Source organism: Kryptolebias marmoratus, linkage group LG18, assembly GCF_001649575.2.
Source record: "Kryptolebias marmoratus isolate JLee-2015 linkage group LG18, ASM164957v2, whole genome shotgun sequence".
NCBI classification, from domain to species: Eukaryota; Metazoa; Chordata; class Actinopteri; order Cyprinodontiformes; family Rivulidae; genus Kryptolebias; species Kryptolebias marmoratus.
The window spans coordinates 1,442,318-1,456,837 of NC_051447.1; the positions used below are offsets into that span (position 1 = coordinate 1,442,318).

At 37.6% G+C, this 14,520-nt stretch overlaps 1 protein-coding gene and 1 long non-coding RNA gene across 16 annotated transcripts in view; one reads left to right on the forward strand and one right to left on the reverse strand.

The window, feature by feature from the left end:
- mcf2l2 (MCF.2 cell line derived transforming sequence-like 2) overlaps positions 1 to 14,520 on the reverse strand; it is a 143,554-nt gene that overhangs the window by 52,327 nt on the left and 76,707 nt on the right. For all 15 annotated transcript variants that reach the window (XR_005234393.1, XR_005234395.1, XR_005234394.1 and 12 more), the window contains 2 exons: positions 7,639 to 7,779; positions 1,423 to 1,515 (listed from right to left, as the gene is read on the reverse strand). Coding sequence is in view for 10 of the 15 variants with exons in the window: in XM_037981149.1 (XP_037837077.1) it covers positions 1,423 to 1,515; positions 7,639 to 7,779 (234 nt within the window). In the remaining 5 variants the exon portion in view is untranslated. The remainder of the gene's footprint in view (positions 1 to 1,422; positions 1,516 to 7,638; positions 7,780 to 14,520) is intronic.
- Positions 9,324 to 10,566, forward strand: LOC108248243. Its single transcript, XR_001809121.3, has 3 exons — positions 9,324 to 9,513; positions 9,592 to 9,658; positions 9,901 to 10,566. It is a non-coding gene; the product is annotated as an uncharacterized LOC108248243 (long non-coding RNA).

Sequence of the window (14,520 nt, forward strand, 5' to 3'; positions counted from 1 at the left end):
AGATACTATCACGTTTAAACAAGATACGTATCACGTTTAAACAAGATACATATCACGTTTTAACAAGATACTATCACGTTTTAACAAGATACTATCACGTTTTAACAAGATACGTATCACGTTTTAACAAGATACTATCACGTTTTAATGTGATAGTGTTCAAATTTTTTTTTTTCCTGTGTGATAGCTATGTGCTTCCGTAAGTTTGAGTTGGACATCTACTTACAACAAAATCGGACTACATTGGTAACTGAGAGTTCCCTCCCCTCTCCATGTAAGCTGACTAATCCAGTCCAAGGTTCCCCAGCTAGCAGGATTAGTAGCAGCACATTTCTATACCGGAAGCCTGTTTTGTTAGAGGATTTTTCATCTACAGGACTTGGGACAAGTAAACTTTATTTCACCAGAAGGCTTTATCACAGCCATGTGGAAACATTAAATTTTAAAGCAAAAATATAAAACAGGCAATGCTAACATACAGCTTTTGTGATTCACAAGTGGACACTGCATCAATTAAACACCTAAGATCTACATTGCCTTACCACATGTGTGTCCAGCCACCATTTTTAAACTAATGTCATTTTCATGTTCTAAATGCAAAAAGTACAAAATGAATGTCCCCAAGTGGTAAACTAAGGAGGGAATAATAATGGCATCACCATTTCTTACATTGATGTTTCTGCAAACATGCAGAGGTACTCTGAATGTCCTGTACCAGATTCTGATTATCACTACAATCTGAATATAGCTCAGATCTGCTTGAAGCTCATTAGCAGCTGTGTGTTGTCAGATAATCCATGAGATGTGACAGAAACATTTCATATGAAGTGGCAGCTTTGTCATGTCAATGCACTTCTGCTAATTAAAACAAAAACATTAGAGTGGTTTATGTTTTTTTTTTTATTCTGTATCAGTCTCTGAGCAGGAAATCTGATAAAAGTCTAAAAACTGTGACTGAATGTACCCTAGACCTAAGAAAAAAATTAAGTGAATTAAAAGTAGCAAACAGAACAAAATGATATCCACAATTAAAGTAAAAATATAGGTAAAAATTACAAACTGCCAATGTCTGGTTAGAAAGTAAATCTATTCAGCTCCTTTCAATCCCAGTTTCACAGCGTTAGTGTCACCAAGTGGGGACCAGGAGGGCAATAGCCATGCCTTTAAATCTAGCCCCCATTGCACACACACACCTTCAACAAGTTGCAAAATGCATTTATTTATTTTTGACGGAAGTCATCGTTTGTCCTTCAACACTAACAAAATTTTCTTATGGTTTTTAGTTTGGGTGTGTTACTTCAAGATTATCAGTGACCTCCATCTGCCCCTTCCTTTGAAAACTTTCTGGAGCTGCCTCTTTTCACAGACAAAGAAATGCAATGAAATCTGAACATTTATCTTACTCAGTTCACAGCAACATACCTGAATGATGTAAACTTCTTCTCTGCCGTTGTACCACACTTCAAACTTTTTGTTGTCACCTTTGACGTTCTCCGTTATCCCCACAGCACTCATCTGGGTAGAAAACAAGAAACTGAGATGCAGAAAGTGCTGGGACAATGTCTGAACTGTCTCTGATGTTTGAACTGTCTAGGTTTTGTTTTGCATACAGTTGAAATCAGAAGTTTAAATACAATGTATAAAAAGACACAACTACTTTTTTCTCACTCTCTGACATTAAATCAGATTAAACCTTTCCTGTTTTAGGTCAGTTCGGATTCCCAAAATTATTTATACTTGTTTAATGTCTTAATAAAGAAATACATTTCTTTTAAGAATTTTTATTACTTTCTTTAACCTCACATATTTATTTCCATTAGCTTAGTATTTGATAGTGTTGCCTTTAAACTGTATGACTTTGGCTAAACATTCTGCGTTTCCTTCCACAAACTTCTCACAATAGTTTGCTGGAATTTTGTCCCATTCCTCCTAATAGAACTCATGGAGCTGAGTCAGGTTTGTAGGCTGCCTTGCTCACACACACCTTTTCAGCTCTGCCCACAAATTATTTTGTGGAATTGAGATCAGGACTTTGTCATGGCCACTCCAAAACATTGACTTTGTTGTCCTTAAGCCACTTTGTAACAAATTAGGCAGTATGCTTAGGGTAACCGTTTATTCAGAAGACCTATTTATGCCCAAACTTTAACTTGCTGACTGAGGCTTGGAGATGTTACTTCAATATGTCGACATAATTGTTGGGTCCTATGTCAGAGTTTGGGCATTAATAGCCTAAAACAAATTGACTGTTTCATCACTGTTTGAAAGGAAACTAAAATGTCTATCTCTCTGGATTTTATCAGATTAAGAGTGGCCAATTTATCAAGATTCCCCTTTTGCTGAACTCCAAGACAGCCATATACAAATCACTTTGTTGACTTTAATCAAGAGTTACATCTACCAGCTATGCAACATAGACTTCCTGAGGCCAGGATGTCAAATTCTGCTGCGTCTGATTGAATTTACACTCTGAGAACAATTCAACCAACACCTGATTAAACTACAAAAGGACATAAAAGAAAAATTAGCTCATTCCTTTAGAACTGGAAAGAAATTTTTTAATCAGTTAAAAATAAGTTTCTGCCCTGCAATATTCATGTTAAAGTTGTGATATTGCACCTAACCTTTCTATTTTCAGTTGCAAGAAGGACCAAGTCAAGTGAAGTCAACAAGGCAATACAAAGTGCTTTACAACATGTGAACACAAAAATAGTCACCACAGGTTCTTACTTTGAAAAATACAAGATTGACATCGCATTTTCTTTCACCTTTAACGTTTTTTTAATATATATTTTCTGTTTTGCTTTCATTCATTTGCATATCAGATGTTATGTGAGGACAGTATTTTACTGTGACCTAGCATAACATATTACATACAGTATGTCTTTGAGTAAAATCCAACTAGTATTATAAATTCAGTAATATTACAAAAAGTTTATAAACATGTAATGTGCTTTCTTCCCATGCTCATTAAACATGATTTATTTATTTCTAAAGGCTCAACTACATTTGAGAAGAAGTTAAACTAACTACTGATTGAGTGTGTTTCTTCTTTTAATTAGATTTATTTTTGAGGCAAAAAGGTGTAAAGATCAAATCATGTTTTTGTTTTTTTCCTTTTTCCTTTGTCTTAAAGCATCAGAGTTCCTATCCAAATATGTGTAACGTCTATTGATTGAATACCCACTGAAACGCCCACCTTCTTTTAAGAACAGCGGCCGTGATTGGACTATTGGGGTAGTAAACACAAGCCCCTGGCTTTGTTTAAAAGCCCAGGGCAAGCTTATGCCCTAGCTCTTCTTTGTTGCTCCTTCTTTAATCTTTCTTGCTTCTTTGTCCTCATCTGTTTTTGTTTAACTTTGTAAGTTTTAGTTTACGATTCTTGTGTTTTTCCGCTTCGCCACGATCATCACATTTTTCCCTTGGAGCCAAATTTTGCCATCAGTAAGAAGCTTTTCCCAGTTTATTTCAGTGGTCATAACTGACTTTAGTTTAGGAAAAGTTAGTGGTGTAAGTGAAATTAGTCAGAACTTTAATTAAACTCCATCGTCTCTGTGAGACACAAAGACTCCTCAACCTTCTGGCTCGTCACAAACCAACTTTGGACGTCCACCCAGGGCTGTAGCCAGATTTTTAAAAATACTGAGTTCAACCACTCATTATCCCCCTGCACATCAGTTACAATGAAGACCAAAACTTAATTAAAATAGAAGCATTTATTTAAAACAAGTGACTTGAATGTGTATATGACATGTATTTGTGTGTGTTTGTAAATTCATGGGGCACGATGTCATCTTAAGCAACAGAAGACTCAACCATGATGACTCACTGAAATGACCTGAATTAGTTTATATGAATGCTGATTGTTCATGCTGCACAAACACTTTCAGAACACAAGATTTTAGCATAGATTTTACCTTTTATCAAATACCAGTGAGGTGTTGTAGTTTTGGAGCTGGACAAGTTCTAGTGTGGTCCAGATATAAAAAAAGAGCTAAAATCCCTCTTTATTGAGGTTTTACAAATCAGATTAAGGTCTCATAGATCACACACTTGGTTTTAAATGTTCTGCAATCAGTGCAGAATAATCTGGTTCAGGTTTGAAGTGTCTAGGTGTTGTAGCTTTTAACTAAAGGAAATTAAAGATGCTGAAGGCAGTGAAAAATTAGATGGAATTGCCCTTTAGCCATTTTCCGAATCGGAAGCTTCAATCGGAAACCAACTTCAGCTTCGTGGAAACAAAGACCACCCGCGGAGGGTGAGAAGGGAATCTCAGCTGTCTGGATAGCTCAATGGGTAAGTCACCGGACTTTCACCCAGGAGACCTGGGTTCAAATCCAGGCCGGGGCAAAGTGAAATTGACCCTTTGAGTTACTGCCTACCCCATGAGAGTCACTGGCTCAGAACAAGATCTGCGTCAGGTGCTGGGGGAACCAGAGCACCCTGATGAAAAATGGGCTACTGGAACAAGATGAGAGGTGAAAACATGGATCTGTTGGAATGCTACTACATGCAAAGAATGCTGGAACAATGGTTACTTAGTAGCTCAATGTTCCAATATCCACAAACGGCAACTACTATCACAACTTGAGATGCAACACAAATGCTATGGCAAGGGGAAGGAGCCAGGGTTAGAGGGGAATTAACTCCAATGAACGAAACATCTAAGCTGAACAAAACAGCCACTGACTGAGATAGAATCGTAGCCCGGATGGGCAGTAGACAACCCCGATGCCAATTACAACGACTGAATGAAGTAAAGTCTCATGGAAGATGTGAATGCAGCACTGACCATAACGGAAACCAATGAGCTGATGTACAACTCAGTACCCTTCGATACCCACCATGGAAGAGACCTTCATTTTAGAGGCTAAAATCAAGGTAACAAGGAGAGAAGTGAGCCAACTGTCAGAGATCCAAAGAGGTGCAACGAAAAGCCCAGTACCCAAGAAGTACGACCAGATGCCCATGCCTGAAGCACTTGAAACTGCCAAACAAAGACTCCAAGCCTTGGCCAGCCGCCTAAAAAGATACACAAGAGAGAATGAAGCCAGGAGAATTAACTGGCTCTTCTCCACCCAACCAGCTAAAGTGTACTCTCAATGGCAAGGTAACAACAACTGGAGACTGAACAATACTGGAGAGGCATATGGGAATAACCTGGAGAAGCCTGGGTGCACTGTTTGGATTATGTTTTTTTATATTTCCAGTGAGTTTAACACTACCCAGCCTGCACGCTGGGAGACTCCCACCCCCCTGAAGGGAACTCTGATGGCACTGGAGAGCTCCTTCAGCAAGAGACTGGTCCACCCCCAAAATGCATGAAAAAGTGGTTTTGGAGATACTTCATTACTGTGGCTGTCAGACTGAACAACCAACAAAGCTCACAGCTGGGCCCTCCCTCAACCCACTAGGATGAAAATAAACACCCACCATTTATCATGTAATACTGTTATTTTCTGTAAGATATGTATGTATGCAAATATATGTATATCTATTTTTTATATACAGCCACATATTACAAACAAATATGTATATCTATCTCTCACTTTATCAACATTTTATTTTGATTCTATTACAATGTCAATTGGACATGTGCTGTCAAATGCTCCTGTGACAGTGTGAATGTTCCCCTTGAGGAATGAATACAGGCTTATGTTGGCTTGTCTTATCTTGTCTCATTTTCTGTTATCTTTACAGATATTTAGCTAAACATTTGATGTGGTCAAGTTGGGAGTCATTCACACCATATACTTTGACCGCAAACTTGTTTAATCAAAAGGTCTACCACTTTGTAATTTCTCAGAACAAGCTGATCTTAGTTTAAACTCCTGCATGAAAGGTGGTAGGTGATATGCATTTCTTCATAGAATACAAGACTTTTTATTACTGTTATTACTAGCTTCAGAATGTAGCTCTTTGCTGCTAAACAATGTACAAAGATCTAACATTTTGAAATGTTATCATTTGACAACAATTTTCTCAATGCAGTCCAATTAATTATGAGGTTGCAGATCTTTTTACTGGTTAGATGTTGTACAAATCTACTGAATCAAATTGCACTGATTTGATTATTATTAGATGAAATGTGACTGTATGTACTGTAGATTTGAATCTGATCTGTTTTGGTCTGAATATAATTGGATATAATTTGAACCTGTTTATGTGTTGTATAGTGCTTTAAAGAAGACTTTTGCTGTGAATTGATGCTCTATAAATAAACTGAACTGACAAGTGTGTTCAAGCCAGACAAGATGCAGCTGACTTTTTTTTTCTTCCTGCTCTCGGAGAAGGCAGACACATTTTTTCTGACTCCTCTCCCAAGGTCGGCTGAGAAAACTTCCCATCACTTTCAGAACTATGGCAGTGTGGTGGCAAGGTTTTTATAAGATAACTCCTGACTGTGTATTGTCTTAATTTTAAGTCATGACTATGTTCTGTCTGAATTCCACAGCCTATGAGGTTTTCACCAAATGACCCTGTTACTCTTCAGTGAAACCAGACTGACCTTGCTCCCTGTCTCCTCCTCACCTATCAACATTCTAATATCTTAGATATAAGCTCCTGTGTGGACTCTGGAGGTAGAGCTTTAAATCAGAGCTTCTCGTTCGGACCTGGGACTCTGATGTTAATTCTTAATTGTCTTTAAGGCTCTCTGTATGTCGTGCACCATACATAAATAAACCTGTTTGAGTGTTTTCATCTGACAGTGCCTGGAAATGGATTTCTTCCACAACAGCAGACAGAGAACTATCTGGCACAGTATTTGTAGGTTTTCCTCACCTCAAACTCAACGTCTTCGCTGAAAAACACTCTTTCTTTCATATCTGTGTCTATGTTGTTCCCTCCCTTAATTTTTTTTTGTTTTGTTTTGTTTAACTGACAATTTTAGTTGACCTTTTATTAAAATGTATTTCACTCTTGGCTGGCCTTTGGTACTCTTAGTTAACCTTACAGTACCTTTAGTTTATTTATCTTAGCTTTTATCATGTTGGCCTTTTATTAAAATATTAAAATGCATTTAACTATTAGCAGGCCTTTGGTACTCTTAGTTTTCCTTTCGGTACCTTTAGCTTAGTTTTTATCAACTGTTTTTAAATCCTAGTTCAGTTTATGTTAGCTTTCATTATATCTTAGTTTGGTTTTCCTCAGTTTATCTTGTGTGCATTTTTCATTTAGATGTTTAGCTTCATGATTTTATTTAGAGTCATGATTTTATTTTGATTACCTTAGATTTCATTTAGATTATCCCAGTTTATATTTTAGATATTGTTGTGTGTGTTTTGGCTCTGTATTTTTGTGTAAAATGTTGTAAAGCACTTTGTATTTCCTTGTTGCTGAAAAGTGCTATATAAATAAATTTGACTTGACTTGACTGACTGTAAGAATCATAGTGTAATTTGAGCAGGTTTAAGCAGTTCAATCTTCAAACAAAATTTGTTTGATTAAGTTGGCCTGCAAACAACATCAAAAGAAGGAATTAAGAAAAATTTTAGTTCATTATTCAGTTGCAGTGTGGAGTCCACCATGTCACAATGGGATTATAGATCATCAGGGCACAAAACTGAGTTATAAAATTAGAACAAAGTAAACTGAGCCAATCTCCCTTTAACACCCCCACCAGACACTGTAACTTACCTTAAGTAAGTGTTTAAAGCTGTAGGTTGGAGTCTTCTCATGTCCCTCTGCACTCTCCTCTCTTTTTTTACAGAACAGCAACATTTTGTCATACAGAAACAAGTGCCTCTGCATGGGCTTAAACCTTGCCAGGTCCTTCACCTGAAATGAGAAAATTATTTATTATTCCATGCACCAGCTCAAAAATCAGGTGGTTATTTGGTTTTATTTATTAAAAACAGGAGCCAGACAATCTTAAGTGATCTTGCACAGCCTGTATGTGCTATGAACTGTGAACCCTCATAACTACTACCACACCAAATTTGAAATTACCCATACATTCACTGAGTATTTCGTGCATGCTGATCTGTGGCAGGTCATGTGAGAGCTGGTGCCTATCTCCAGCGGTCATTGTGCAAGAGGCGGGGGACACCCTGGACAGGTTGCAAGTCCATGACAGGGACAAAGGAGACAGACAACCATTCATGCTCTCAATAACACCTAGAGGCAATTTAGTTACCAATTAACCTAACATGGATGTTTTTGGTCAGTGGGAAGAAACCAGAGTGCCAGAAGAAAACCCAATCATGCACAGGGAGAATATGTAAACTCCACATAGAAAGGCCTGGCAGAAGGCAATCCTGCAACCTTCTTGCTGTGTGGTGATAGCTCTAACCACTGCTCAACCATGCCACCTCCCCCCCAAAGAATTTAGCTCAATATTTGTAAAATTCACTGAGTTATAAATATATTGAATGAGGATGACTCCAAGCTGCCACTATACAACCCTAGCAAACACAAAAATAGCTATGACTTAACCACATTACACAGATTTTAAAATTTGATATTAAAGAAATAGTAGCTGGTTTGGTGAAAATTGAGACTGATCCCCCAACACATACTCCAAACACCAACTGGTCAAGCAAGATCTGTCTTAAAAACTTATTAACTAGAGGTAACTCTTCCTGTTTGTTAACAAAATATCTTAGGAAACACTGGCCAAATTTTTATGGAACTTTCACAGAAAATCATTGGGTATAAATCTACAATTGATAAAAGTTTGGATTTAAAACACTTTAAGATGACTGCCACAGTCGCTGACCTTACAAAACACAAAAATGGATTTAATTCAGCCAACTGAACAGATATTGAGCCCAAATTTGGTCTGGTAGTATATAAGCATCATCCCAAACACATACTTTGAGGACTACAGATTGTGCAATATTTTTACTTAAAACATTTGCAAAAACTGTTAGTGTCAATCCTATCTGTCTATTAGCAAATTATTTCATTAAAACTAAGCAGATTTTATTAAAAGTCTCAGAAAGTAATCTATACATGTACATCTACAACTGATTATTCTTTGGAGTCAACCCACTTCAAGATGGCTGCTACAGCTACTCGACCCCAACTGGTATAGTAGTAGGTGGAATTCTCCCCTAAATTATACTCGGAGTGATATCATATGTGGTTATTTATTTGTTCTTTCTTAAAACTTTGGCATGCAAGGTGGTGGGTGATACGTATTTTTTGAGAAATGCTAGTTTCATATGTTTTGTGTTGGTTAGAGCACAATAACATATGGAATTGTAACCCTGGTAAAAATAGCCTCAAATAAAAAATAAAAAGAAAAAAGAAGACTGTGAAAAGAAGTGTCAGAAAGCTATAGTTTATGTTTATATTGTTTCATTTGTGTTAAATAGCTTTAACAAATCGAGTCCTATGTTGTCAGTGTTTAAAATTTGTATATTTTAAGTGAAGACTCTTATTTTGAAGGGTCACGTTGCATCGTGACCCATGTGACTGGTTCTAGCCAACCGGGTGCTTCCTCTTCCTGGTTAGAAAAAAGCGCGAGGCTGATGGAGGAAAGCAGAGAAGCAGGAGAAGTTTGGCGGTGTAAGAAAAAATATATAAGAGAAACTAAAAAGTAAAGAGTCTATTAATGTTATCTAAAGATAATTCTGTCTTTTAAAGGAGCGTTTTGTCAGAATTTCGACCTGTCCTTGCCTTCAGGAGATTATATATTTTCGAACTGGACTTGGTGAGAAAAATATATTTATATTTTACTTTCTGTGAGTAATTTTATTTATGATGTGGTTTCTTTTGTTAAAATGGAAAGCTATGTAGCATATGTATGTTGTTTTATGTTAAAGAAATGGTGAGAATGAATGTCAGGTGAAGTATGGTTTTTTTTACTAAGATGTTCAGCCGCCATTTTGGCGAGTGTATTTTTTAATTATTACCAAATTAGCTGAACAAACCTTTTATTGGTCATGAAAACAGGCCTTTAAAGTTGGACCGGGAAAACTCGAGCTGAATGTCGGGAACGAGAACTGAGATGGCGAGCCACCAACCCGAGAGCCTTGAACCTTGAATCAGTAGGAGCTACACACCTCTGCTGGATGTTTTGTTCCTCAGAAATGGTATGATTCACCTGATTTTGCTGCTAAAATAGCAGTGGACTCAAGAGACACAACACTAATCTTTCTGGATTCTCAAAAAGGGATACGGACATTCAATTTGATTTAAGGGATATTCAGTCTTTTGCTGAATCATTTTCTGTTCTTACCTTTTATTGTTTTTTTTTTCCTCTATTCAATGCTGTTACAGTGTTGTTGAGTTATGAACCTTTCTGTGAAGTTAAACTTGAAAAGAATTGTTTCAAAGTGAGACTTAAAGAATTTAACTTTTGAAATGATACAGAGTTAACTCAAATAGAATACAATATAGAACTGTACTCTAAACAGATAAACAGCAACTTAAAATAGAACAATAACCTAGGTCGAGACACATTTTTCCTTCAGGACCTACGTCAGGTCAAAAATATTTAAAAAAAGGGGTTTACAATTTCTAATGTAAAGGAATTGTTCTATTTTCTTGTTGAAATTGTGTCATGTGTGTGTAACTGTATGTAAATGTTTTTATTAATAAGCCGGCAGTTCAAAGTTATTCACTGGTCTGTGGTCATTATTATAATTGCAACTATTATCTGCTCCCATAGCCGAACCTAGTACTGGTCTTAGAGTAGTTAGTTACTGTAGCTACATTAGAAGTGCTACAGAATCACAAAGTAAAATAAGTGTTTTGAGCATCTGTACTGTTATTGTACATAAATCATCTGTAAGGATGCAGAACTGGACTAGTAATCAGTCCACAATGAGCAGTGTCTCATTTGATCATTTTCTGATATTGAGCTAGCCCAGTAACATCTCTTAGCCAGCCCCTCCTTTCCTCCTGAGTTTCTCACATTTTAGTTCTTGTATCAGTGCAGGCAAGGGCACAATGGAACCAAAAGAGAGAGGGTGGTGCAGAAAAACTGCGAAAACAAGAGAAATCTACAGACAGATGTGTTAAAATTACAGATATTTGCTGTAACTTTGTTTTCTACAGCAGGGACAGCTGGATGCCCAGATGCAGATGCCCAAACTATCTCAACTGGCTCCTCTTGATGTGGAGGAGCAGCAGATCTACTCTGGGTCCCTCCCGGATAACTGAACTTCTCAGCCTATCTCTAAAACTGTTTGCATACACCATGAGAAGTCACAAAGTCAGCTATCATTAATGTGGTTGTGTAATGAAAACTGCATCATTTTGTTCACATAGCAGCTTTGTCCGCCACTTTGTGACACAAGGCCCTGGCTGAACTGTTTTGCACAGGGCTTTGCACCAAGTACTGTGTGATTGGTCAAAAGTTGTTGTGGGTGTGTTTATGTGGAAAGATCTGTGGGCTTTAATGGAGTCATTTTGCTTCTACTACTCCGCTGAGAAGCAGCTGGCTGAGGCTGTTAGAAAATACATTCCTCTTTACAACTGTTCCAGGAAAACTTATAAACCTTAAAAAAAGACTGCGCAGAGACACAGGCGACTCTTTGTGGCTGTGACTATCTCAGTCGGTTTATAAACATGTTTAATCAGGGTAAGAGAAACAAAATGTACATGGACAGGAGGGTTGAGAAGTCGGCGGGAAGAAAGCCATTTTAATGCTGTAGGAGGAGCTTCCTGGGATTTCTGATCCGAGTGTCTCGTGAACCATAAAAGGTGTGTGTGAAAACAAATCTCTTACAACCATGTGACTGCAAACCGATATCTTGACGTCTTATGTATATGCCGTAGCCATAAGGGACAGTCCAGCAACCCTGCCAGAAAACTCATTTCAGCAGCTCGTATCTGCAATCTTGTTCTTTCGGTCACTACCCAGAGTTCATGACCATAAGTGGGAGTAGGAACGTAGACTGACTGGTAAACAGAAAGTTTTGCCTTGCAGCTCAGGTCCCTCTTTACCACAACAAACTACTGTGGAACCCACATTCTTACAGCTCAACAACATCTAGAGCCTTGAGGTGGATCTCCTGCAAAGGAGTTTTTTAACTACCTTGGTAACTTCAGATCCGGTTATGGACACACACCCCAAAGTCCCCAGACTCAGCTTCCTCTTTGGAAGATGTGTTGGTGGGATTGAGAAGGTCCACAAAGTATAAGCCAACTGAAAATCTCTATCCAAGGCCTCACCAAACTCCTTCCATACCCGAGCCTTTGCCTCAGCAACAGCAATGGCTGCAGCCTGCTTGGTCTGGTGGTACCCCTCAGGTGCCTTTGGAGTCCTACAAGCTAACAAGGCCTGAAAGGACATCTTCTTCAGCTGGAGGGCCTCCCTCCCACATCTTCCCATTTTAAGTTCTGTAAGGCTTTCATTTGGCTGCCACAATGTCATTGTGCTAAAATCTATGCACTAATATATTATAACCTGCTGAGGGAAATGGCTAATACATCATTCAGCCTCACTGTAGCACGCAAAAGAGCAGGGGTAACAGCTTATCAATAATAGGTTAAATTAAGTATATCAGACAGCTCTAATGATGAATCTGAATTTTAATATAAAACAAAAATATTATATACAATGAAGTCATTAATACCATTTATTAAAACTGTACAAAAGAAAATTGTGCATTTTTCACATCCTGGTAGGGAAATACCACAGCTAATTAACTTCTATAACATTTCTCTGTTTGTCAAGACAAAACAAGTTGTTGAGGTGAAAAGGCAGGTGATTAATTGTTCTGAAATTATTTGTAAGAGTATATCTCTAAATATAATAATAATAATAATAATAATGTGATAGTGTGATGAGTTATTTCCCTCTCCTTCATTTGTGTGGTTCATTTTATGTAAGTGTTTAGACTGTCATGCAGGGATTGTGTCTGACTAATCATGGTGGGCCACCTGAGCCAAAATTGCCTGGGCCAATTTTTTTTGTCTCAGTCTGGCTGTTCTGAGATGGTTTTTGCCTGTTTTTAGTGCTTCATTTTTGTGTTCTTCTCTCTTTTAGATGTGCTTGTTTGCAGTTCCTATTTTGGTATTGTGTTGTTTCTCTTTCCAGATTGCCTGTCTTTCTGCCCTTGAGCATTTCCCCTCTGATTAGTGTATGTGTATATAACCACTTGCAGTCTGATTTGCCAGTGCACCTTGTTTGGTTCTCTGCTACAGTCGACCAGCTTTTGTTTTGTGTAAGTCTTAGTGTCTGACCTGATTACTGTTCCTGGATTTTTGCCTTTTGCCTTTGATTCTTGCCTGTGTTTTGGATGATTAACTTTTCACAGGAAAAATAAATATTACTAGACTTAAAAATTCCCTGAAATAACCTTTTACTTGTATGTTACAAAGGAAATGAAAAAGTAACCTTTAAGATTATTTTTACTCTCTGTTCAAATACTTTGTTGTGGTTGTTGTAATGAAAAATATGATGACAGTTAAACTCAAACTTTATTACAGCAAGTGTGGACACACTATTTAGAACATGACGTGGTCTGTGTCTTACACTGTATTTCTCTTTAACATCGTCTCTAAGCTGTCACAGCAGAGCCCGTCAGGGACAAGAGGTAACAGCAACAGAACAGAACATAAATGCATTCACTGAGTAAACCTAAGAATACAACACACTTTAATTGGACCATTTTAACTTCAGAGCTCAGGAAGGCCACAGAATTATTATGGAAACTAAAAACTACAAAAATTTTCAAAGTAAACACTTTATAATATGGAATTCCTAAGAGGATGTTGGTGAAAAAAATATTTCAAAGAGATTTCTCATGCGCACAAGAAACTGTCTGATACATACATCTCACTTCACTTCACTTCACTAATGCGTACCAGATAATCTAAATGTCCTTAAACTCAGACTAATATAGAAAATGGTTTCAGAAGAATATAGATTCACATTTCCAAAAAGACAAAATATTCCTGATAATGTCATCCAAAATCTCAGTAAAGATAAGGTAGATTTCATAACTTGAAAGAACATTCCAATCATAATTTGAGATCAAAATATAGCTCAAATAAATCTATTCTTTTAGGTTCTAAACTAAAAAACACAGGCGCTAAATTGCACTGGATATTCTCTTGTGAGTAACAATGGTTGGTGTGCATCAGACACTTTTCTTGTCTCTCCTCCATCTAACTCTGTCTTCTGCGTCCTCTGTCCTCACTCCAAATACCCTATGTCCTCTCTAGCTGCATCCATACATCGTGGCCTTCCTCTGTGTTGTTTTCCTGGCAGCTGTATTTCAAACAATGAGAAATCAATTTAAAATATTTTTTTCACCAAAATCCTCTAAGGGGGCTCTGTATTATTTTAAGATAGCGTTTCTCAACAGGGGCGGTACCGCCCCCTGGGGGGCGTTGAGAGGATGACGGGGGGCACTGGCAGCAATATTTTCAAAAAGGGGGTGTTGATATTCTTTTGGGGGGCGTTTGCTTGAAGGTAAAGTGTACACAAAAGATTCACAACAATATCAGTTTAAACTTTGAACTACTATATTGTGGCCTAAAACATTAAAACCGGCACAGAACTGCAGCTGTATCGATGGTGTTTCTTTTCGGCGCAGCTCCGTGCTGCCTTCAGGAGAA